Source organism: Plectropomus leopardus, chromosome 18, assembly GCF_026936395.1.
Source record: "Plectropomus leopardus strain MGB_pleo_1.0 chromosome 18, ASM2693639v1, whole genome shotgun sequence".
Classification (NCBI taxonomy): domain Eukaryota; kingdom Metazoa; phylum Chordata; class Actinopteri; order Perciformes; family Serranidae; genus Plectropomus; species Plectropomus leopardus.
In genome coordinates this window covers 5,897,938-5,920,023 of record NC_142193.1, presented here as the reverse complement: position 1 = coordinate 5,920,023, position 22,086 = coordinate 5,897,938, and the positions used below count along the sequence as shown (strand labels likewise).

At 38.4% G+C, this 22,086-nt stretch overlaps 2 protein-coding genes across 7 annotated transcripts; both read left to right on the top strand.

The window, feature by feature from the left end:
* Positions 1-2,364: 2,364 nt before the first annotated feature.
* srsf2b (serine and arginine rich splicing factor 2b) lies at positions 2,365-7,662 on the top strand. Of its 5 annotated transcripts, none has more exons than XR_015779625.1 (4): positions 2,366-3,002; positions 3,658-3,968; positions 4,319-6,196; positions 7,435-7,662. XR_015779625.1 is itself a non-coding variant. In XM_088091022.1 (3 exons), the coding sequence occupies exons 1-2, from the start codon at positions 2,614-2,616 to the stop codon at positions 3,953-3,955; spliced, it is 675 nt and encodes a 224-aa protein (XP_087947148.1). In that variant the 5' UTR covers positions 2,365-2,613; the 3' UTR covers positions 3,956-3,968; positions 6,124-7,662. The 5 variants fall into 5 exon arrangements, 3 of the variants coding, with proteins under 3 accessions (XP_087947148.1, XP_042360515.1, XP_087947147.1); XR_006106699.2 differs by having other exon boundaries at positions 2,367-3,002; positions 6,124-6,196; XM_088091022.1 differs by having other exon boundaries at positions 2,365-3,002; positions 3,670-3,968; positions 6,124-7,662.
* A 1,712-nt stretch (positions 7,663-9,374) lies between these two features.
* Positions 9,375-20,568, top strand: mfsd11 (major facilitator superfamily domain containing 11). 2 transcript variants are annotated; one of them, XM_042504539.2, is made up of 14 exons: positions 9,375-9,898; positions 10,576-10,694; positions 10,791-10,846; positions 11,305-11,412; positions 11,502-11,581; positions 11,663-11,759; positions 11,863-11,921; positions 12,032-12,179; positions 14,483-14,526; positions 14,609-14,674; positions 14,764-14,889; positions 15,178-15,352; positions 16,501-16,636; positions 16,885-20,568. In XM_042504539.2, exons 2-14 carry the CDS (start codon positions 10,599-10,601, stop codon positions 17,044-17,046), a joined length of 1,353 nt encoding a protein of 450 aa, XP_042360473.1. In that variant the 5' UTR covers positions 9,375-9,898; positions 10,576-10,598; the 3' UTR covers positions 17,047-20,568. The 2 variants fall into 2 exon arrangements, with proteins under 2 accessions (XP_042360473.1, XP_042360472.1); XM_042504538.2 differs by having other exon boundaries at positions 9,377-9,898; positions 10,531-10,694.
* The last annotated feature ends 1,518 nt before the right edge of the window (positions 20,569-22,086 follow it).

The window sequence follows — 22,086 nt, the reverse complement described above, 5'->3', positions numbered from 1 at the left end:
TCAGACTCAAGTAACAAATTTAATGACTTTAGACTCGACTTGAGAAAATTTTAAAAAGACTTACAACTCGACTTGGACATTAATACCAATGACTCGAGACTGCAGTGAGACTTGAGTGTTTTGATGTAAAAATACTCAATACCTTCTCCCAAGCATATCGTTAATGTACAAAGAATGCAACAAAATGCAGTTTGCAAAACCTACAGGCTGAAAATTAGATGACGCACAACTCCCAGCTTCTAAGACACTTCAAGTTGCACAAAGAAATGTAAGTTGTAGTTAATATGAACATTGAGCAGCGTGCTAATGATTGGTTCACATTAGCTTTTAAGCTAACAAACTTTTTAACAAATCATAAATGCACATTTTTAAAAGCATTCATGATTTTTGCAAATATAAAATGTAAGCATTATTACTTTTATTGAGGAGTGCATTATGATTTGATTAGGACTCAAAACTCAAAGTTTATTACTTGGGACTCGTCAGACTCAATCTGGGGCTTGAGTGCAAAGACTTTGGACTTACTTGTGATTTGCATAACAATGATTTTGTCCCACCTTTGAATGTTACTTAATCTGCAACATCACGATATTTTCCTTTCAAGTGAGATTGAAGGAGACTGGGAACATGTGCACAAGTGTCAGCCATATATTCAGGGATACGTTGGCAAGTATCATGCAGTTCTACATGATCTCCTGGCTTCAGATAGAGCGTTATGTCATTTTTGCTATAGGTTAAAGGTTTTCAATTCCCAAAGAGGTTGTGGCGTCTGTAAAAGAGGGTGTATTTAATTTGAGAAAATGCTGTATTTGAAAGTACCTGAAGAGGTAATGTGCATTATTCTAGTCCACATTTAATACACAAATCAGTATTATTATTGTTTTATCAAAGTGATGTTGCAGGGAGAGAGTTATGTAGGTATGCATCATCCTTTTAAATTTCATCAGTTGAAATATGGTGTTGAAAATCTGTCTTTGCCTCCAGAGAGTGTATCTCCCAGTCATCATCAGAAACTTCTACATCTAAGTCCCTAAGACCAAACCGATCTATTTTTATTAGACGATTCTTTAGATATATTTGCATAAAGTTTGTACAGGGCGAGACAGGGGCCCTGTTAAAGGTCTATCAAAATGTAACTCTGGATCTGTAGGTAAGTATTTTGAATGAATATTATTGATTCTTCACACTACAGAGCAGATCATTGTCACTGTACACATATGACTTTGCTAATCCTTCTCTCTGCCCACAGAGTACAGATAGAGCTTTAGGAGCAGAGGAGATGTAGTGGGATTTTCTATTGTGACCGGGGGTTTTCTATATATTTCTATAACATATATAGGTCCCCATTGCATCAAAATAAATCTCATTCTCTTTGAATGCATGCCCTGTGTTCTGTGTCCATGCTTGAGTCCACCCCCTCAGCTCTAATTAATAACATCATAAACACAGCCAGGTTCTGGTGATATAAAATAAAATTAAACTTGGAAAAACTCACAAATAAATCAAGTCAGTCATTGTAAATGGTGCATGCGCTCTGATTTCACCCATCAAACCACAAGACATATTGTTTGTGTAACATGCTTGCTTAAAAATAGGTTTTTTTCAAAGGTTTTGTAATTGCTTTTCACTTAAATAAAGAAAACCCCCCTCACTGAGTGCACATGCTCCAACACTGTTAAAACATATCAGGAAAGAAAAAAACGAAGGAAAATGTTAACATTTCTTTTTGGAAAAGAAGCTGCGTTGTTGTATCTGAGGAACCAAACTGTGAAAAATCTTGCAGCAAATGCATTTGAGTGGTAAATAAATGTATGCCACAAATGAATACTGCACAAGCACCTACCCCCCCATCCAACAGGAACTTCTTTATTGATGTCAGTAATTTTAGCCAGTCATGTAATGAAACAAAGTACTTATACTTTGCTACATCTACCTAAGTATTTTTTGGGAGTATCTGTATTTTTTATATTTCTGTCAACTTTCACTTTTTCTCCAATACATTTCCAACAAAAAGTTGAGTTATAAAATGGGGAAGGAAAGAAGGATCAGATGGGCAGATGAAGAAAAGGAAGGAAAGGATTTTGTTCTTTTTGTTCTTTAATTATTATTATTTTGCTTATTTTCAGGTTATTTGCTTACATTTTTTTACTTAATTATTGCTTATGTTAATCTTACTGCCTTCGTCTCGTGTTTTTGAAAGCAATCAAGTCAATTTTCTCAGGTTTCGAAGGGTTAAGTCGCGGATCTGAATACTTCATCTGTGCTTGTTGCTGTGTTTGGTACGGCACGTTTATCATTGGAAATTAAAGATTCCTTGGGGGGCGCTGGTGAGGCAGATACAGGGCAAATGTGACACAGAGGAGCGCCTTATTTCTGAAGAAGAAGAAGCAGCATCACACTGAGGGCAGAGTTGAGCGCGAGGCGGGCGGAGTTGTGTGAAGAAGTCAGGTATTTTGAGGCTGTGCAGCCATAAATTTCGCACAGACGAGGTGAGCCCGTGTAAAGTGCACTCCCGTGTGTGTCTGTGTGGACTTTTACAACCAGGTAGGCCCAATTGTAGCCCAGATATAAACTATTTTGAGGAAGGCTGCAAGGCCTTACAGGTTAATCACCATGAGTTACGGTAGGCCTCCGCCAGACGTCGACGGCATGACTTCCCTCAAAGTGGACAACTTAACGTACCGGACGTCGCCCGAAACTCTCAGACGGGTATTTGAGAAGTATGGTCGGGTAGGGGACGTCTATATACCCCGAGACCGCTACACGAAAGAAAGCCGGGGTTTCGCGTTTGTGCGGTTCCACGACAAACGGGACGCCGAGGACGCGATGGACGCCATGGACGGCGCGCTCCTGGATGGACGGGAGCTGCGAGTTCAGATGGCCCGGTACGGCAGACCCCCAGATTCCCACTACGGAGGCGGTGGTGGAGGTGGAGGCGGTGGAGGTGGCGGAGGCCGTCGAGGAGGACCGACCAGGAGGTACAGCGGACGGCGGAGCAGAAGGTAAGAATGCAACAGCTAGTTAGATAGCCATCTTAAAGTCGCGTGGACGCCGGACTCCATTGAAGGATTTGCATGTTCAGGTTGCCGTCGGTGTGCAGACCAGTACACTTTCTCATAGAACAAAAGCGAAGTATTTTTTTCGAACCCGCAAGAGTCATTCAGCAAATCGGCACCAATTAGTTGTAAGTAACCATTTCTGAAATCATCGGTTTCTTTTACAAAATCGTTATTCTTGGAGGGTTGTATGAGAAGTGGGGCTCACTTGTAACTTTTCAGATTGTCAATAATATTCAATATCTTAGTGGATCATTTGAATGCCGATTTTTCCAGGACAACCTACTCATCCATAACTGTACAGCACATTTATTATTTTAGCGATTTTGTAATGTTTGAGCCAAGCAGCCACAATCTGAGACATATGTTTTGAAAAACAGATTTTAAGTTAGTGTGCTTCAGGATGTATTGTCTGCTAATGCCATCTAATTTGTCCATTTAATCTTTTAGTGGAGAGGTTACTGAACTCAAATTGAGTCTGTTTAATATCTCTGCTGTATCATTTGAGTTCATGAGCACCATCCCAGTACACATTTTACTGAGTTCAGTTCCAGCTGTTTTCATGTCATAGATGATAACCCAACCCACTGAATGTACCCAGCTCTTCCCCCAGCCCGAGACACAGAAGACGCAGCAGGTCCCGCAGCAGGAGCCGCTCTCGTTCCAGAAGCCGCTCCCGCTACAGCAGATCCAGGTCCCGGTCTTACTCCCGATCCAAGTCTCGCTCTCCAAGGAACAAGAAGGCCAAGGCCAAGTCCCAGTCTCGTTCCAGATCTAGATCTAGATCCAGGTCCAAGTCCAGGTCCAGAAGCCGCACCCCTTCTTCCAAAAGAGGATCCAGATCGAGATCTAAAAGCCAGCCCAAGTCCGCAGCAGAAAATGGAGGCGAAACCCCATAGAGCTCCACATTAGGTGAGATTTGACTAGATGTCTCTGTTGCACAGGACATAAGAGATTTGTTTTGATTCCGGTGTCTTTTTTTTAATAGCTGTTAGTGCCAGGATGGGAGACCTAATTACCCCTTAAAACTGAAACTTTAAAAACTTATCTTAACTAATCTCATCATACTTTTAAATATAGAAGTTGCTGAAACACAAATTTCCCCCCGTAAAGTTGCAATGCGGGATCATTTTTTTCATTCTCCTTCATAGTCACATGTCCTGTCATACACAGTACTCAGAATTTTCACTGAATACTAAGCTAAGTGTTTTTGAAGAACAGTTCTGATGGTAAATCAAATCTGGAATTTTCTCCTTCCCAAGCTGCGGCCTCCTGTTTGCTAAAGTGGAGTTTGAGCTGAGCTGAGGCAGTATGAGCAGTTAGACGGTATGTGGTGAGCCGCCCTCGGCCCACCTGCTGCTGGTGAGGGTTTCTGTGCAGCGGGGTGGAGGCAGTCAGTGTTGGGGTTTGGTGTTGAGGTACGTGTGTGTGTATCCGCTACTTGATGAACTGTCTTCCAGGTCTCGTCCCCAGTCGGGGGACGCTGATGCTTTGGTGGAGCTAAGGTTTGTCTTCCTTTCATGTCAGTTCCATTTTCTAACATCTATGCTTGTACCACATTGTCATGCAATATATTGTAAGTAAAAAACAGATTCTAGTGGGGTAAGAGGGCCATATTCAGATAGGAAACTTTCCATATCCTGCAAGAATCAGCCTGAAGCATCAACTATTCAAAAACCAAATCAATACTGTTTGATGTGTAACATGTAGCACGTCCCAAAACACACTAAACTCACAAAGCAATTTAATCAACTGAAACAAAAAATATGTGTGTTTTCGTTACCGTAGATTTATATTTATAGTCTGCCATGTTCTACAGTTGCCCAGAATGGACAAATCAAGCACTCACCTTGGATAAGGCCTTCTGTGTTTTTGTGTCAGCTACCATAGCTCTACAAACTTGGCACACAGGACAAGTTTCATTTCTGCAACCTCACTGCTAGATGACACTACGTCCCACACAGGAGATATTTAATCTGCCTCTTATTTTTTTCGATTCAATTGTGTGGTCTCTGTTGTCTCACGAAATAGTGACCGTGCTCATTACAAGTTCCCAGATGATGTCCCTTAAATGTCTGGTTTTGTCCGACCAACAATCCGAAACTCAAAAACATTCAGTTTGTGATATGAAAAAGGAAAAGCGGCAGATCCTCGCCTCCTTGAGACGGTGATTCCAGAGAATGCATTTCTGCTTAAAATGACTTAGAAGTTGTGTTCATAATGAAAATGGTCGGTCATCAGTTTTCATCGGTAAATGGTATCAGTTCTATTTGCAACATTATGTGAATTTTAAAAAACACCTAAAAACCTCAAGAAGCGGGCCGTTCAGGTAGAATGGCAGTCTGGTGAGCAATTTAACAAGACATGGTCAGAAAATTTGGAAGAAATCAGGGAAAATAGTTACAAGGAAATTACCCAATAATAACAACAAAAAAAGAGATTAAAAAACAAACAAGAAAATAATCCACCCCCCAAAAAACACAAGAAAAACAGGTCTTATTTTGGTCACTTTCTGCTTATTGCAATGCATCTTGTCTTGCCAAGTTGCTCACTGCCATTTTCCCCATGTTTTCAAAAGAAATTGAGCTAATTTGCCGAAGTTTTATAGGGTCAGAAAGCTTGTGAAAGACGTTGGACACAGCACAAGAACACTGTTGTTGATGTAGGTTTCTGAGAATCAACAGCAAAAACTGTGAGCTGTGCATTTTGTAAAAGTAACTACAGAATATAGTGTATATATATATATATATATATATATATATATATATATATATATATATATATATATGTGCAGAAATGTCTTTTAAAATTACAGCCGCAGGATGAATTTAGGATTGACAGAGGACGTATAGGGATGTTTGTGGCATTGATGATGTAGATAATTCTAATAATCATTTAATTATCAGTGGAACTAAACCTTACAAATGCAGTATATCAGTATATTTTTATAAATGTGTGGTCATTTCACAGCTCATTAAATGTGCCCAGCTGATTAGTATCAGCTTTTTTTAAAAAAAGGTTCTCGTTGACATTACGTTCTGTATCCTAACTTGTGCTGTTCTCACAGATTTCAGGTGAAGACTGACCGCTTCAAGTCCAAGTCTGAATCCAGCGCAAGCAACAGTGTCGTGCTGTAAAAGGTTATTATTATTGTCTTCCATGCTTTGGTTTGTTTTATTCATTTGGTCACAAAGAAAGCGTTGTCATTTCATGGATGTGCTGTGATTTTTGTTTTTATTCTGGTTTTAAAAATCTGGTTCAGTGTGGAGAGGGAATACTGTTCTGACCTGGTTTTGTGATCTCGACAGGATAATACACGAGTTCTGTTTGTAAGAGTCGCCCCTCTTCTTTACGTTCATTTCCTGATGGGCCTGTATCAAAAAGCGAGTGCAGTCCAGTTTCCTTTGACTTTCCTGATTTGATACATTGATCCTGGATCACCTGTGGCACCAGCTGACTCGATCCAGTGATGATTAATAATGAAAGAAATAAACTGTAATCCTACAATATTATTTCTGAAAACAAAGATGTTAGTAACTGACGCTTTTTTATTATCAGTTAATCTATCGATCATTGTCTAGATTTAGTTTTTTTGGTCTATAATGTTTTTGTTAACTCAAACAATTTAATAATCATCCAAATAGTATCTGGTTTTCTTTTCTTTTGATAATTAATCAGTCTGTTTTTTACAGTCTCCCTTTTTACCTAATATAGTGCTCCCGTCCACGTTGACATCGTGCAGAAATGTAGATTTATTTTATTGCATCAGCCATGGTGATCTAAAGTAGTGAGTGAGCCAGCTTCACGATGCCAGAAAGCTAGAATTAAACCCAAAGTTATCTTGCTAACACGTTAACCCGGCTTTTTGATGCATGCCTGTGTTGTGAACACACACAGTCAGGTTCGTTAGACACAACGGAGCGTCATTTGCTACTTTTTATTTCTTACTCAACAAGAAATAAATCCAAAAGGAACTACTGGACAAGGACCTTTAAAATTTGCTTTTATTATTGTTCTCATATCGGTGGAAACATTTCATGAAAACCGACCCTTAAGAACATAATGAAGTCACCGGCCCCTTTATGATCCTTGCTTTTAAGCGGCTCAGGGTGTCTTTGTTTAGACAGGACAGCAAATAATTTTAACTCCAATGTGTTAAATGTAACATACAGTGAAGCGACAGCGGTGATGTGCAGGCTATCAGTATGAAGATTGTTTCAGGTCAGCGAAAGGTCATCACAAATCTGCTCATCTCCTTAAATCTTATTTCAAATCTTACAGGACGCCATTTACTGGACTCGAGACAAAGTGTTTTTTTTTTTTTTTTCTCTGAAATTTTCTATCCTAATCCTGCTTGTATGTTTGTTTTGTGCACTAGGCGCAGTTGTGTAGCAGTTGAGTATTGCTGGTTAGCTGTTAAGGTGGCGTGTTGCTCTGCTGAGTGCTTGGATGTATCCAGTATTCTCCAGAATGCTCCTGTGACTACCAGTGGTACGGTTGCTGCAGTCTCGCCCTTTGTAAGATGAAGTGTTTTTTTTTTTTTTTCTCCCCATAATGGTCATGGATGAAAATGTGAGTTTCATTAAAGATTCAGTGTTTTTGTCTACGATGGTCTCTTTTTTTTTCATTTCTCAGTTTTATTTCGGGGGTGTACATGTACATCTTCATGGCAACAACATGCTTCAAAATCCAAAAAAAGCAGCACTGAAGGAAGTATTCAGATTATTAAAAAGAAAAGATTTTATTGACAACAACAGCAGCACAGTGCTCTTCACATACTCAAACACATCTTAGGTTAAAACAAACACGAAAAAAATTACTATAATTCAATTTTGACAATAATTGCAAAAAAATAGGGGGAAAATAAATTTAGAGACAAAAACTATGTTGTTTTTTGTATTCAGATCTTAATCTTCAGTAGAAGTACTAATACCTCACTGAATATACTCCTGGAAGTCCTGCATTCAAAACCCTCACTGACTAAAAGTATACAGGTATAATAAGCACAATGTACTTTCAAATATGACATGTAAAAGTAGTTATTGTGCAGCTCCCTCTGTGTTTCACTATTATATCTGATGTTTCTGGATTAATATTCCTGTTGCATTAGTATGTATGTTTAAGGTTTCTGTATTTTAACTCCTTTATACTGTTGGGTAGTTAAATCTGCAGCAATATATATTCTGTAAGATTATGTCTATAGCAAGGCTGTCCTGTAAGAGCCACACATTTCTACAGTTAGTTTTCAGCTTTGTGACAAAACATTTTCCAGCTGATCCAAGGGCTTTTAAATCATTTATTTAGCCCAAGAAGGAGATTTTTTTTTCAACACATTCAGGAGCACTTTATACTTCTGTTTACCACAATCGTTCCAAATCCACAATCCATGTCTCTACATGGATGCATGGTTTTCATGTGACAGGAAGGGGGTGAAAAACTCATCTTAAAAGTAACTAAAGATGCACACAAATGTAGTGGAGTAAAAAGTATAATATTTACATCCAAGATGTATTGCAGTAGTTAGAAAAAGAAGCACCACAAATCGAAATACTCAAAAGTTCAAGTACCTTAAATTTATACTCAGATCAGAATCAAGCTTAACTCAAAGCAGGTTTTCACATACAAGGAATTAGCTGTAGAGTATTGGTGCATAACATACACATATGAATAGAAAACTAATTTAACAGTAAAGACAAGTATTTCAAATATAAAGATGTAAACCAGGAATAGTAGAAAACTACAATAAGCATGAAAGAATACATACATACAGAATACATAAATATATATTCAATATCTATCTATCTATCTATCTATCTATCTATCTATCTATCTATCTATATATATATATATATATATATATATATATATATATACATACATATACATACATATATATCAAAAATAAAAATAAAAATTGAGAGATTATTTCAGGCTTAAAAAAATATTTAAAATGTACAGAACAGGTATGGCAAAATACATATTCAGTAATTGCAGGGAAGTAAAAATGAAAGGCCATAGCAAACAACAGCAAAGTAAAAAAAATTTAAAAAGTGAACATCTTAATGTTATAATAAAGCAAAAAGATTTAAAGAGCAAAATAAAATGAAATAAATTGATTAACACATCATGGGAAAAATAAATTAATCTAAGTTATTAGATACAGTGGGGAAATGTTTTAGAAAATTACTTTTGTGCTTTTATCCCTTATATTGCAGTTTGTGACAACAAACACTGCAACGTTTTTATTTTTTGTATTTGCGCAAACCGGAAGTAGTTTTATTGGTTTACCAGCCGTAGCGTTACCCCCATAAGGTCAAAAGCGTTTGGGTATTTTCTAAGAAAATATTTGATACTTGTAAAACGTATCAACGGACGTATTTTTAAAGTAGTTATTTACGCCTGGCTTAGTGTGAAGTGCAACTAATAAACAACTAACCGGAAGTAGAATCCATTTTCATAAAAACAAGCAACACTACTGGATAGGTCTAAGCAGATTCACTGTTAGTGAACGCTCTCCGCTTTGAACGTTTGTAAATCGACGATTTAATGCTACAGGCGCAGTAAGCAAATGATAGCACTACAGTCAGCTGATTCATTCACATGACTGCCCTCTTCCAGTTTCTGGCAAGTCCTGTCTACCGGTGCTCCAAAAGTATTCCGTATTTTCTCTTTTACACGACGGGAACCAACATGTTCAAGTTAGTTTAGAAACTACACGGAGAAGATGAATAGTTGATGATATCGGGACTTTCACAAAGAGCTAACTATGTTACTAATAACACCCTGAGTCCGCACAAAGAGGAGCAGCCAGAGGGGTTAGCTAAACAGCTTCAGCATTTTTGGTAAGTTGTTTTGTGTCAGACATTACAGTTTTTTTCTCAAATTTGACATTACACCAACGAAAAGACACATCTGTCGCTTGTCATAAGATTTTGTGTCGACCTTCCTCAGTTAAAGAAGTAAACACCGAGACAAACCTCTTTTAAAAATCTAACTATTAAACACTCCGATGCTTATTGTCAAATCTAATGTCTGATAAAGCACACGGTTAGGTGCTATTGCTATCCAAACGATCCATTTTATGATTCGGCATACAGTTTACCAATTAACAAGACTTCTTTTAAGCATAGCTTTAAGTAAGATAGCTAATTCTAGGTTCTTTATCCACCACAACACACTGAAACAGGTGGCAGCGCGAAGTAGGGATTTATACTTAAAGTTATTATTTTATTGAAATATACTACTGTTATGTTGATCTCTTATGTGCCGATATTATCAGTGTTTGATGTCGAATCAAAACAGTGTCTTGAAACATTTATAAATATCAAAGTCTTGTACATGCCTATGTATCTGTGATAAAGAAGACTTTTTTGAATGAAGTTTGGTGTGACAATTGTTACTTTTCAACAAGTGTTCTTATGAGTCAATAAAGCTGCTTTTTTTTAGATGTCTGCTTCTCTTCTTATATTCTCAGATGTGCTGTTCACTCCAGTAGATTTTTATTTTTCACTTCCTCAAGGAATAAGCAAGTATACTGCAAAAATGAGTCCAGAGGGGAAAAGGCTGTTGAACATCATCATCCTAGGCTTTGGATTTATGTTTATGTTCACTGCTTTTCAAACGTGTGGCAATATAGAGGTAGGTTGCATTTGCTACATTCTGGATTGATCTCACTAAATTTGTGATAAAATACATGTCTTAAGTCCTAAACTGTCCTCTGTCTTCATTTTACAGCAAACTGTAATAAAGAGCTTCAATAACACAGAATTCCATGGGAGCGGATACACAAGGTTGGAAGATTATAGTTTGTTTTTTTCAGATTCTCTAGTACACAACATCTGTGCAGATGTTAAGACAACACTACATGCTGTGGAACCAGTTTTGGCTGTTAGTTGGATTCTGAGCCAGACTTTCCCAGCATTGACACAGACCTGGTGGCACCTTCTATAATCAAATCTGGCACCCAAGAATTCCTTGAAGGATAATTGAATCTTAGGTAAACCATTTCAGGGAACAAAGTTTGCTCTGAGTTCAGTTTGCATCAGTCATCAAGGTTCCAGGAAACAACATACATGGTCACTTACAAAAAGAAAATCTTTGAAATCTTTGGGGGAAAGACCCTCCAAAAACGCATCAGTCTATATCTAAATCACAAAGCATCTTCTCTCAAAGTTTGTCCATGTGCTGGATTGTCTACACATTGTCTGTCACTGTATGCATTAACTGTACTGCTGTCTGTTGTTTTTAGCATGGCCATAATCTATGGCGTTTTCTCTGCATCCAACCTGATTGCCCCCTCAGTGGTGACTGTAATTGGACCACAGCTATCCATGTTTTTCAGTGGGCTTTTGTACAGGTAAGCCCACACTGACTAACACAACCCCCGCCTTGTCCTTTTTCATGCACATTCTGGCTTGTAATGTCTTGCAATGTTGTTTTCTACAGCGGTTACATAGCTATGTTCATTTACCCGTACACGTGGAGCTTCTACACAGCATCAGTGTTGGTTGGAATAGCAGCTGCAGGTAAAGTATCATCATCTAATGACCATGCCATATTAGGGAAAATTCTCAATATTCATATTGTCGATTTTTTCCCTGTTTTAGTCTTGTGGACAGCTCAGGGAAATGTGCTTGCCATAAACTCCACTGATACCACCATTGGAAGAAATAGTGGCATATTTTGGGCGCTGCTGCAGTTCAGGTGAAACTTTTTTGCCAACATGTAACCTGAATCTACTTTTATTTGGAACCGTGTTGTTTGGTGCATGTTTTGAGCTCTGAATGCAAACATCATCTCTCCGCAGCTTATTCTTTGGAAATCTGTACATATACTGTGCCTGGCATGGACACGTTCACATAACAGGTAAGAGGCAATCACTGCCTCCATATTCATATGTTGCTATTCATAGTTCCCGTGCGGACTTCTCATAAGAAGTTTCATTTTAAGCGTGTGACTCATGTTTTGTGTCTCAGAAAAAGACCGCAAGACCGTGTTCATCTCTCTCACGGTGATCAGTCTGGTGGGTTGCTTCCTTTTCTTTCTGATCCGGAAGCCTGACCCTGAACCTGCTGCTTCTGCTGATGTGCAGGCTGAATGCATAGAGAGCAGCTCCACAGCAAGGTGAGTTTTTAGAGGGGTTCGCATGAGGCCTGGAAGCATGGTATTTTGTCACTCTATGTTGCGTACAAGCCATGACAAACTTTATCACTCGTAAGTGACATACAACAACAGATTTTTTTTTCATACCACTCATCCCCTTCGATCAGTGAGTTCACTATGTCTCTAATCTTTTTCAGTCTAATAAATAAACTGTTAAATTGTCAGTGTCATTAAAGACCTATTTATCAAAGAGAGACCAATAGAGGGAAAAAACACAAAATGTCTGTGCGGGTTTTATTAAAGCAGCTTTTGTACAAAAAGGCATCTACACAACCAGGGGTCTGATCATGAGATGCCAAGACAGAACTATACACCAAGTATATATACAGTTTTGGTACAGCATGTGGATGGAGAAAGTCAAACAAAAGGTTAAGGAAGCTGAAACAAAGGGTTGCGTCCTGTCTGAATTGGCTGACAGTTTACCACCCTGATAACTAGCCACTTCACACCTTGTCATTTCCTATTTATCATATCTATGTCTTACATGCTGTGAGACTTCCTCTTGTGTCGCAGGTGTGGATGCATAAAAGCGGAAGTGTATAGAATGTGAAGGCTATGTCTATGATGCAAAATTCAAAAAGTTGAGTTACAGGATACAGTTTTTCATTACATTTAGTAATGTTGATATTCTTACACATTTTATCCTTATTAAACAGAGAAATGCAGCTATTCCTTATGAGTTAAAGTTTCTCTCTTACAGCAAACTCAGTAGCTTAATTGCCATGTTAGCTATCATAAAACATTCAAACTAGACAAAAACAAAATAAACTGATCCAAAACTGTCTGTTAGTCTTATGAAGACTAATTTCTACTCCCATTACATTGGAAATGAATTTGTCCGTTTCAAACATTGTAAACGTCACTGCCCTCATATTTCCATGCGTCCTTTATGATGACAGATATACAGCCAATAGATGGCACTAGAGGGCAGAGTCAAAAGTTTAGTGAAGGATAGTGAAGGAGGTCGTAATTTTGTCCCTTTAGACAGAGACAGTAAATACATCATGACTTTCGATCTCACTTGAACTATGCTACACTGCCTCGATGAAGGCTCTGTCCATCCATGGTTCGAACGTTTAACATAAATGAGTTCTTATACGTTGAGTTAGGTAGTCCATTATTTCAACAATCACCAGCTCTGGGTTGGTCAAAAATAAATCCTGAATTCACAGAGTTAAATGTGAGATGGATTTTTCCTGAAATCTCTCTATCTCTGCCTGTAATGTTATCCCCACCACTGGTACTGCTCATGTTTCCAAGCTTAGCTGCCTGTTCCACCAGTACAGACAGTTCTCTGGTGGTACATGCTGTGCACTACATAAAATATATTGCCTCTGTACAGCTCCTCCATATCAGTTTAATAGAAACATGAGCGTTTGTATTTCTAATGATGAATCAGGATTTCTAAATACTCTGGTATACTGCGACCCTGCCCCAAGCCTACTTCATAATTATTAAATGTGCTGTTTAAACAAGCTGGATCCTAATTAGGCCCTTTCCATGAGGATAAGCTGAGCTCAGGCTAAATATTTGTCTGTTTAAAAAAAGAAAAATGTGCCCATGTTCACCACCCCTACTGGAGGCTCTACTGAGTTTCCCACAGCTTGAAGTCCTTCGAAAAGCATCCCTGTTGAGTAAAATGTGCTGCTAGGGGGTACGATCATTCTGTCTTAAGTATATTTTGGGTCTGTGGCTCCCAATTCGTGGAATTCAAGATCTGTTGAGTGTAGCAAAGCTTTAAGGGATGATTTCTAAATAATTTACTGCACAGGGACCCTGGAACTGACCATTGATTGGAGATATTTATTTCATCACCGCTGTTGAGCTGTTGTCTGGGGGGCCCAATATGTCTAACAGTGCCCCCTGTTAAGCCTTTTTTCTGGAATAGTCACACTATTTCACAGGATTTCTACAAAATAAATCCTGGAAATGTCCTTGAGGTTTGTTTTTTTTTAAAGACAGATTGGAGCTAGGGTCATCTCCACCCAGAGCAAAGATGCTATTTTTTTCATCTCGGAACAGGACGAGACAGGTGACCTTTAAATGTAAATGCTATCCTTTGTTTTCTTTTCGTCATTTCTCTTTCAACCTGCTGTGATTCAGTTGCCACGACAACCGAGTCCAGTTCAGGGATGAGCTGGAAGGTGAATATGTCCAAGAAAAAATATGAGGCTGTGAAAGGTCAAAGGACAGGGAGCTTTTAGACAAAAAAAAAATCCATGCAGTTGTATCATCTATATCAGCTTTTGTCCTCCTCTTCTCAGCCCACCTCAGCCGAGCCTCATGTCACAAGCTCTGGATGCTTTTGGTAAGCTTTTAATAAAACTACATCCTCTTCATAAGCTTTTAACCCTTGCATAATAACATCAACCTGGACGTTTCTTTTGCAGTGAAAGCATTTAAAATGTTCGGCACCAAAGAGATGCTGCTGCTGAGCTTCTCCACAGGATACACAGGTGAGTGAAAAAAGAGAACGGTGTGTTCAGGTGTGAAAGATTTATTAGCAAGTCTGGATTCATGTGTTCTGCTCTGTCTGCTCTGTCAGGCCTGGAGCTCACTTTCTACAGCGGGGTGTACGGGACGTGCATCGGTGCCATGACGCGGTTCGGCCAAGATGCAAAGAGTTTAATCGGCATCTCTGGCATCTGCATCGGCATAGGCGAGATTTTAGGTGAGTCTTCTGGGTCCCTTCTTCACTGTATTTCTGAAACTAATCGAAGAAGTATTCAGATCGGTTTCTTCAGTAGAAGTGTGAAAATACTGTACTACAAGTAAAAATCCTGCCTTTAAAACATACTTGAAGTAGAAGTATCCGTTGTGTGGTAAAATGTTCCCTGTCAGTGTTGATGATGCAGTTTGTCACATGAAAGCAGTACAGAGAGAATGAGGAAACGACCTGATGAATATCACGCAGCAGCTAATAATCTATTTCCTTCCCCCCTCTGCTCCGTCCTGCCAGGAGGAGGTGTGTTTGGGATGCTGAACAAGTGCAGCCGCTTTGGGAGGAACCCAGTGGTGCTGCTGGGGCTCATCACCCACTATGTTGCTTTTTATTTGATTTTCCTCAACATCGCCAGCGATGCACCAATAGCCCCGGAGGCAGGGACAGATCTGAAGGCTTACATCACCCCCAGGTACAAACACCACAGTGAGGGGCTCCGCTCAAACTGAGTATTTCCTGAAGTAAGACAGTTAGTAAGTCAGTATGTCAGTTAGACCAGGCTCACTTCAGTAACTCAGGATTATTTATTTTATTTTATGTCTGAACTAATTAGACAAATGGTTGCAAATTAAGATGTCTAGAGCATGGTTTTAAAATTCTGTTCTACAAAGTTTAAATGACTGGTGGGAATGTACCCCTCCAGACCAGAACAGTCCTGATCAGGCTGATTTCAGTCTAATCCAGTCTTACAGTCAGTCTGTCAGGCTGACACACTGCTTTCTCAAAGTTCCTCTTTCCTTTTTGTACTGTGAACATGAGTCAGTTTACAGTTCATGTCAAATTTATCCTATTTTGTCTTGGCCTGTACAGTATTCAGCTTATGTGATGTTAAATTCACTGTTGAAGTCACAAGTCTAAATATGCTATTTCCATGGCCCAGATCCAATCAAAAAACTTGGCCTTTGTCAACTAAGTACACACCTGTGGAGTTTCATGACTGCATCTTGCACAGTTGTGATGCTATTGTGGTAACAAACACACACATAGAATTATGTTTATTTGTGATACAGACAGAGCAGACAGCAATTCAAACAATAATTCTATCATGTGAAGGCTGTTTTGTCTCTTGAACTAACTAAGTCGTATTTTCTTCCTATAAAATATTTGACCTAGAGTACTGAATAATACTTCATAGTTGAAATGTTTCTTATTTTACATCTTGTATAAAAAGAAGCTCATAGAGGAGTTCAAAGTGTTTAGTTCATCTGTACTTGTGTCAAAGTTTCAGCTCAGTGCTGCTTAAAGTTGTCTTTGCACTTTTTTTCCCCTGTTATATTTTTCTTAGAAGTCTAACGTGTGCTGTTACTGAACATTACAATTTTGTTTTTCTGAATTTCTAATTTTGTGAACTAATTTGTCTGTGCTGGATGTCTCAGGTCTGCGTTTCAGGAACAAGCGGTTCTTAAACCAGCCGAGATTGTTTGAGTTGGCTTTATTAAACATTTAGATCCAGATGTAGTTTGATGCACAATAAGACCTGCTTGTTTTGGATCTCTTAATTTGTGACTGGATAACGCGATGTCTTTTTTAACGTCACTGTTTGTGTGTTGTGTGGCTCAGTGTCGGCGTGGCGTTGTTCTGCAGCTTCCTGCTCGGTTTGGGTGACAGCTGCTTCAACACTCAGCTCCTCAGCATCATCGGCTTCACGTTCCACGACAACAGCGCCCCCGCCTTCGCCACCTTCAAGTTCATACAGGTGAGCTTCAAATGCAGTTCACTGTGACGATAGATTGAAAGAAGTTAGAAATTGTGGAAGAAGACATTTGAAATACAACTGTAACATATGACATATGAAGTTTTAGGGCCACAATGATGATTTTTTTTTTGAGACTTCGAAAATGAAGTCTTTATATGTGTCTCTCGTCTTAGTACCATTTATATGACTTTTACTTCAGATTTCTCCACTTAGTTTTACAGTTTGAACATGTTTTATTTCCTCTACAGTCCATCATGGCCGCGCTGGCCTTCTTCTACAGTAACTACCTGCTGCTGCACTGGCAGCTGCTCATCCTGGTCGTGGTGGGTTTTCTGGGCACCATCACCTTCTTTTGGGCCGAGTGGATGGCTGAGTCCAACAGGCGAGAGTCAGACTACGACAGCATCTGACTAATGTCTGGTGGGGATGAGGAGCTAGAGATGTTAATCTCTTCACGGCTGGAAGAATCATCCAGCGATGATGATGATGATGATGATGATGATGATGATGATGATGATGATGATGAACGTATCCCAGCCTCTGCAAACAGAGGCTGACACTGTGGTATGTTTATTTTCTTACAACTGGTCTGTACGAAGCCTGTTAGTGGCTGCAGGAACCAAACACTGATCTCAACATTAATCTGTACCTGAATTAAAAGCCATTAGGAGGTACTGTGTGAGCACAACATATACCTCATTTCGGTTCATTCCTGGCCTCTTTTCTTAGGTTTTGTGCGCATACATTCAAAATGAATCTGAACCAAAAATATACTTAAATCAGACTTATTTGAGGAATGATGAATAGAGTTAATCACATAAAAAATACTTATGATTTGAGGCCTGTTTACAGTGATATAAAGAGGGGTAATTGGCCCCACTGCTAGTGCCTGTGTGAAGAGATCATAAGAAATAACACTGACTTTATCGGGAATCAGCTGCAGGTTTTAAGACAAAAATCTCCCCAACGGCATGTTTTCATTGGCTGCAGCTGCTCCAACTGCATGAACTGACTTTACGTTTAAGTCTGGCAGCATTCTATATATTTCATGTCACAAAGTCCCATTAAGACCAAAATACACAATTAATTATGCGAATCAAAGCCTGATATATCTTCTTCCTTTGCGCCATATAGCCCTGTCATTGTCCAAAAAAATATCATAGAGCCACAATAATGCACTGAGTTACATACACTTTTATTACTCTAGTCAAAATAAACTTAAGTTTATTTTGACTAAATTCCCCATATGCCATCCTGCTGCCACAAATAATCACTAGAGCACCAAATGTGGATTAATCCGCTGCTTAAAATAGTCCCCAATAAATGCACTATTTCCTTCTCTTTGTTTACTAAAAACTACAGAGACTGGCAGTTTAATGCTACTTTTTTTTAAAACATGAAACTCTATAGTTTTGAGGTGTTTAAATACCTTTAGTAGGAACCAATGGGCTTAAAGCTGAACGCTACAAACAGGAAGCCAGAATATACAGACAGACAAACACATTGCTAATTTTGGTCTTTAATGGGATTTAATGAATATAAAAAAGTAGAACAATGCCAGCCTTATCCTTTAAAAGTTCTTTCACTCTCTTGTGAAGTCTCTTGCACTCACAAAAGCATGCCATGTGCAAAAAATTCATTCTTGATTACAATGAAATACTGACACAATAGCCCCCCCTCCTGGGTCCACATGTCTTTTATAATGCTGGGACGCTGAGTGAGATAAACTCTACATGAAGTAGCTGTGCTGTGCATCTAATCCAGTCACAAGGTAATCACAATTTTAAAATAAAATTTTACGACAGATATTCTGCAAGTCATTTACCTGCCGAGCCTTCTTCGGCTTTGGTCATCTGACTTTTATTTAAAGCCAACACAGCAAAGTGGGAGCAAAGTAGCTAAAAGGGAAACGTTATGAAGACACCAAACTTTTCATATTTTGGTTGTGAGTGTGAAATTTTCACCCTCCATTCCTCTGTGATGCAGCTTTTCTTCTTTTCTCGTTCCTTCGTGATACACTAAGTGCTATGTAATTGGTTTAGGTGTAATGAGATCCTGCTGACTCTGCATTCCAGGAAACATTTCATAATTACAAGAGGATGACATCGTTTAGTTCAAATGGAATTAACAGAGGCTGTTTGGATTGAAAAAAACAGACCTGTTCTCTTATTTGCTATTTTTTTGCAACTCCTTATATGGAGAATGTTTCCAGGGCAAAAAAAAAAAAAAAGAAGAGAGACGAAGAAATGGTAAACTGGGAGGAATTTAACGTTTTTATTTTTTGTGTTTTTTTTTAATTTGGCTGGCAGTTTGGCTATAGAGGTTAAGTCAAGTTGGTCCACTGATTTGGTTTGGAGTACATATCTCATCATTGAAATTCGATTTAGACATTCAGGTTCCCCTCAGGATGAATTGTAAAAACTTTGGCGATAATGTTTAAAAATATCGCAGTTGTCTTAAAGGGGCATGTCTGTTATTTAGTATTGCTCAAGTTGGTGGACTCAAAAGTGTCGTATTTCAAAGTGGTCATAGTCTAAAGTCAAGCTCCAGAAACGCTGGTGCCTACAATTCCCATAATGCAACTTGACAGTGTGTTATGTTACACCCTCCCTGCTTGGTAAATCTCAAGCTTTTGCTGTAAAAGGTGCACTGGAGTTTTCGGCCATGATTAGAGTATTAGTACTTTGTATCATGTACTCTACGTGAGCAGAAAGGTGCCAACAAAGAAGAAACACAAGTGATGAGAAAGAATGCTGTTAGCTAGTAAACATGAAAGTGAACAATGCAGGATTTCAGATACTTAAAAAGTCTCTCAAAAGTTGTTTTTTTTCTGTTTACAAAAAACTCCATAGGGCACCTTTAATGATTTGAAGCTGAGATAACACTGAGCCATAATGGACCTTATATATGTTAAAGGGACAGCTCACCCCAGAATCATAAGTACATATTTTCCTCTTACCTGCAGTGATATTTATTCATCTTGATTGTTTTGGTGTGAGTTGCAGAGTGTTGGAGTAATCGGTCGTAGAGATGTCTGCCTTCTCTTCAATATAATGGAGCTATATGGCACTCAGCTTGTAGAGCTCAAAGTGGCAAAAAACATGATTGAAAAACTCAATAGCGATGTCGCATTTCAGAAATCATGACCCAGTTACTCAAGATAAGACCTTGTTATGAGCAGTTTTATGTAGGAATGATTTTATTTCTACTGAACTATGCCTGCCAACTGCAGGAAGGAACAATCATGATTGATAAATGGCACTACAGGGAAGAGGAAAATGTATTTTTAAAATTTGGGCTGAACTGTCCTTTTCACTGTTTTCACAGGCTGTAGAGAGCTAACCATGAAGAGTGAATTAATCTTGATTTGTAAAATCAGTGCAGTGCCCCTTTAACTTGCTAACATCGAAACAACAAAACCATGGACTTAGATTTTAGTCTTTCTCACAACTGGCTTCCTTTATAGCCTTACAAAGCTGCTGGCAATGCTGTGGAAACTCAGTTCATTTCTTTATAAATTACTGCTGTTCTTACACTCATAAAACCGATCTGATGCCAAACCAACACAGTGCTAAATATGAAAACATGTTGTCTTTTTCAGACAGCTGTATGTAATGTAGTGAAAAATGGCCACAAAGAACTATATCTTAGATGCTGTAGTTTTCGATTTCTCTTTTGTTTAAAGTGTCAGTGTATGAATTACATCACATTATTGTGGTTAATTTATTGCTAAATGAAACATTAAGGGTTGGGTTTTGCTCAAGTTTTGTTTCGTGTTGCAAATGCAATGGATGCAATCAATCTCAAGGATATTAAGGGAAATGCATGTGTACTATGAAGGGGATTTTATACTTGAATGTAGTAATTAAGAGTGACACCCGAACTTTCGCTTGCTTGTTTTTATTATCAATAAAACATTATTTTGAACATTAGTTGTGTACTTTACCTGGACAAATCAAAATTTTACCATATTGTGTGGCATGAGCCACAGAACCATACCGTTAGCTTTAATTAATGTTTTAATCAGATAACACATCTCTTTTTTTTGAAAATCAGGCCCTTGGTTTGACACCACAGGACAGGAGCAGCTACCGTTTACAACAGTTTCTATATTGTGGAAATATCCAAGAATTCAGACAATAATGTGCTTTCATGTGACAATAATTACCAAATACAAAACCACTAACAAAATACAGTAAGATAGGGAATAAATAAAAAAACAACTTTAAGGCAACTTTTTGCAGGGGTATTACACAATAAAAATAATATTTTAAAGATTTACTTTTTCCATATAGTTTTTGGTTCTATCCTTTAACAATAATATTAAAATGTATCTTTTAAATCGTCCTCAAAAATTAAAAAAAAATGAATAATTTTCTGACCGTTTAGTATGATTTATTACGTTTAATCCCAATAAAAGAAAATGATTGACAACAAAACATATTTTTAGGTCTTAAGAGATCTATTGTCATATGCACATCAAATACGGAGAAGAGTCATTCACAATGAAAATCTTTGATCTCAGGCTCCCTTCGTTAATATTCAATGAATATGGATAAAAAGAAAAGTTAAAATAAAGAGAATCCAACATGGTGCAGAAGTTAAAATACAGGGACAAATCACATCTTAAATAAAGTGTGTTTGTATGTGTGTGTGTGTGTGTGTGTGTGTGTCAAAAGCAACAGTTGTTTTTACTAACATCTAGCCTATGGAATTTAAGTGTAGTAAAGAACTGAGAGTTTTCTGGGCACAAAAAAACTTATTTCTATCAAATTTTGGTCGCTAGAGTGTTAACTTCCATGTTAGTGAGCACTTCTCTCTGTCCGTGATCATCCGTCCCTCTCACAGGTGCGGCGTATCAAGATGCTGATTAAACGGCATGATTAGTGCAGGTGCGCCTTGCGATGGCCACAATACAAGGACACGCAAAACGTGCAGGTTTATCTTGAAAAACAAAAGACATTTAGTGGAATTTCACACGAGGGCTACAGATTTTTTATTTGTCACAGATACCGCAAAAGAATCAGTCAGTATCTGATAACAAGTTGTCTCTTTAATGCGACACATCTCCAGAAAATCAGATAATTTTCCCTTTCCGTGAACGCAGCATGATCTCCGGTTGTTGCCTAGTGATCAGTAACGCTGCGTGGATCCCAATGTGGGACTGCGGAGGGAGGTGGCGCCAAGTGACAATAAATGCTTAATACTACATCCGGTTAAAAATTGAAAATAAAAGCCTAACTGGAGGGAGATTTTCACAAGGGGCCATTGGTTGAGAAAGTATTAAAGTCCCTAAATTGCAAAGAGTGGTTCTTTCAGCTGGACATAAAATAGACAGGGTTCTACCATGTTTACAGGATATTTAACCAGGGCAAAAAAGCCCCCAAAAAAAATTTTAAAAAAAAAAAAAAAAAAAAGCTCTGCAAGAATAAGGCTGGAAGAATCATAAA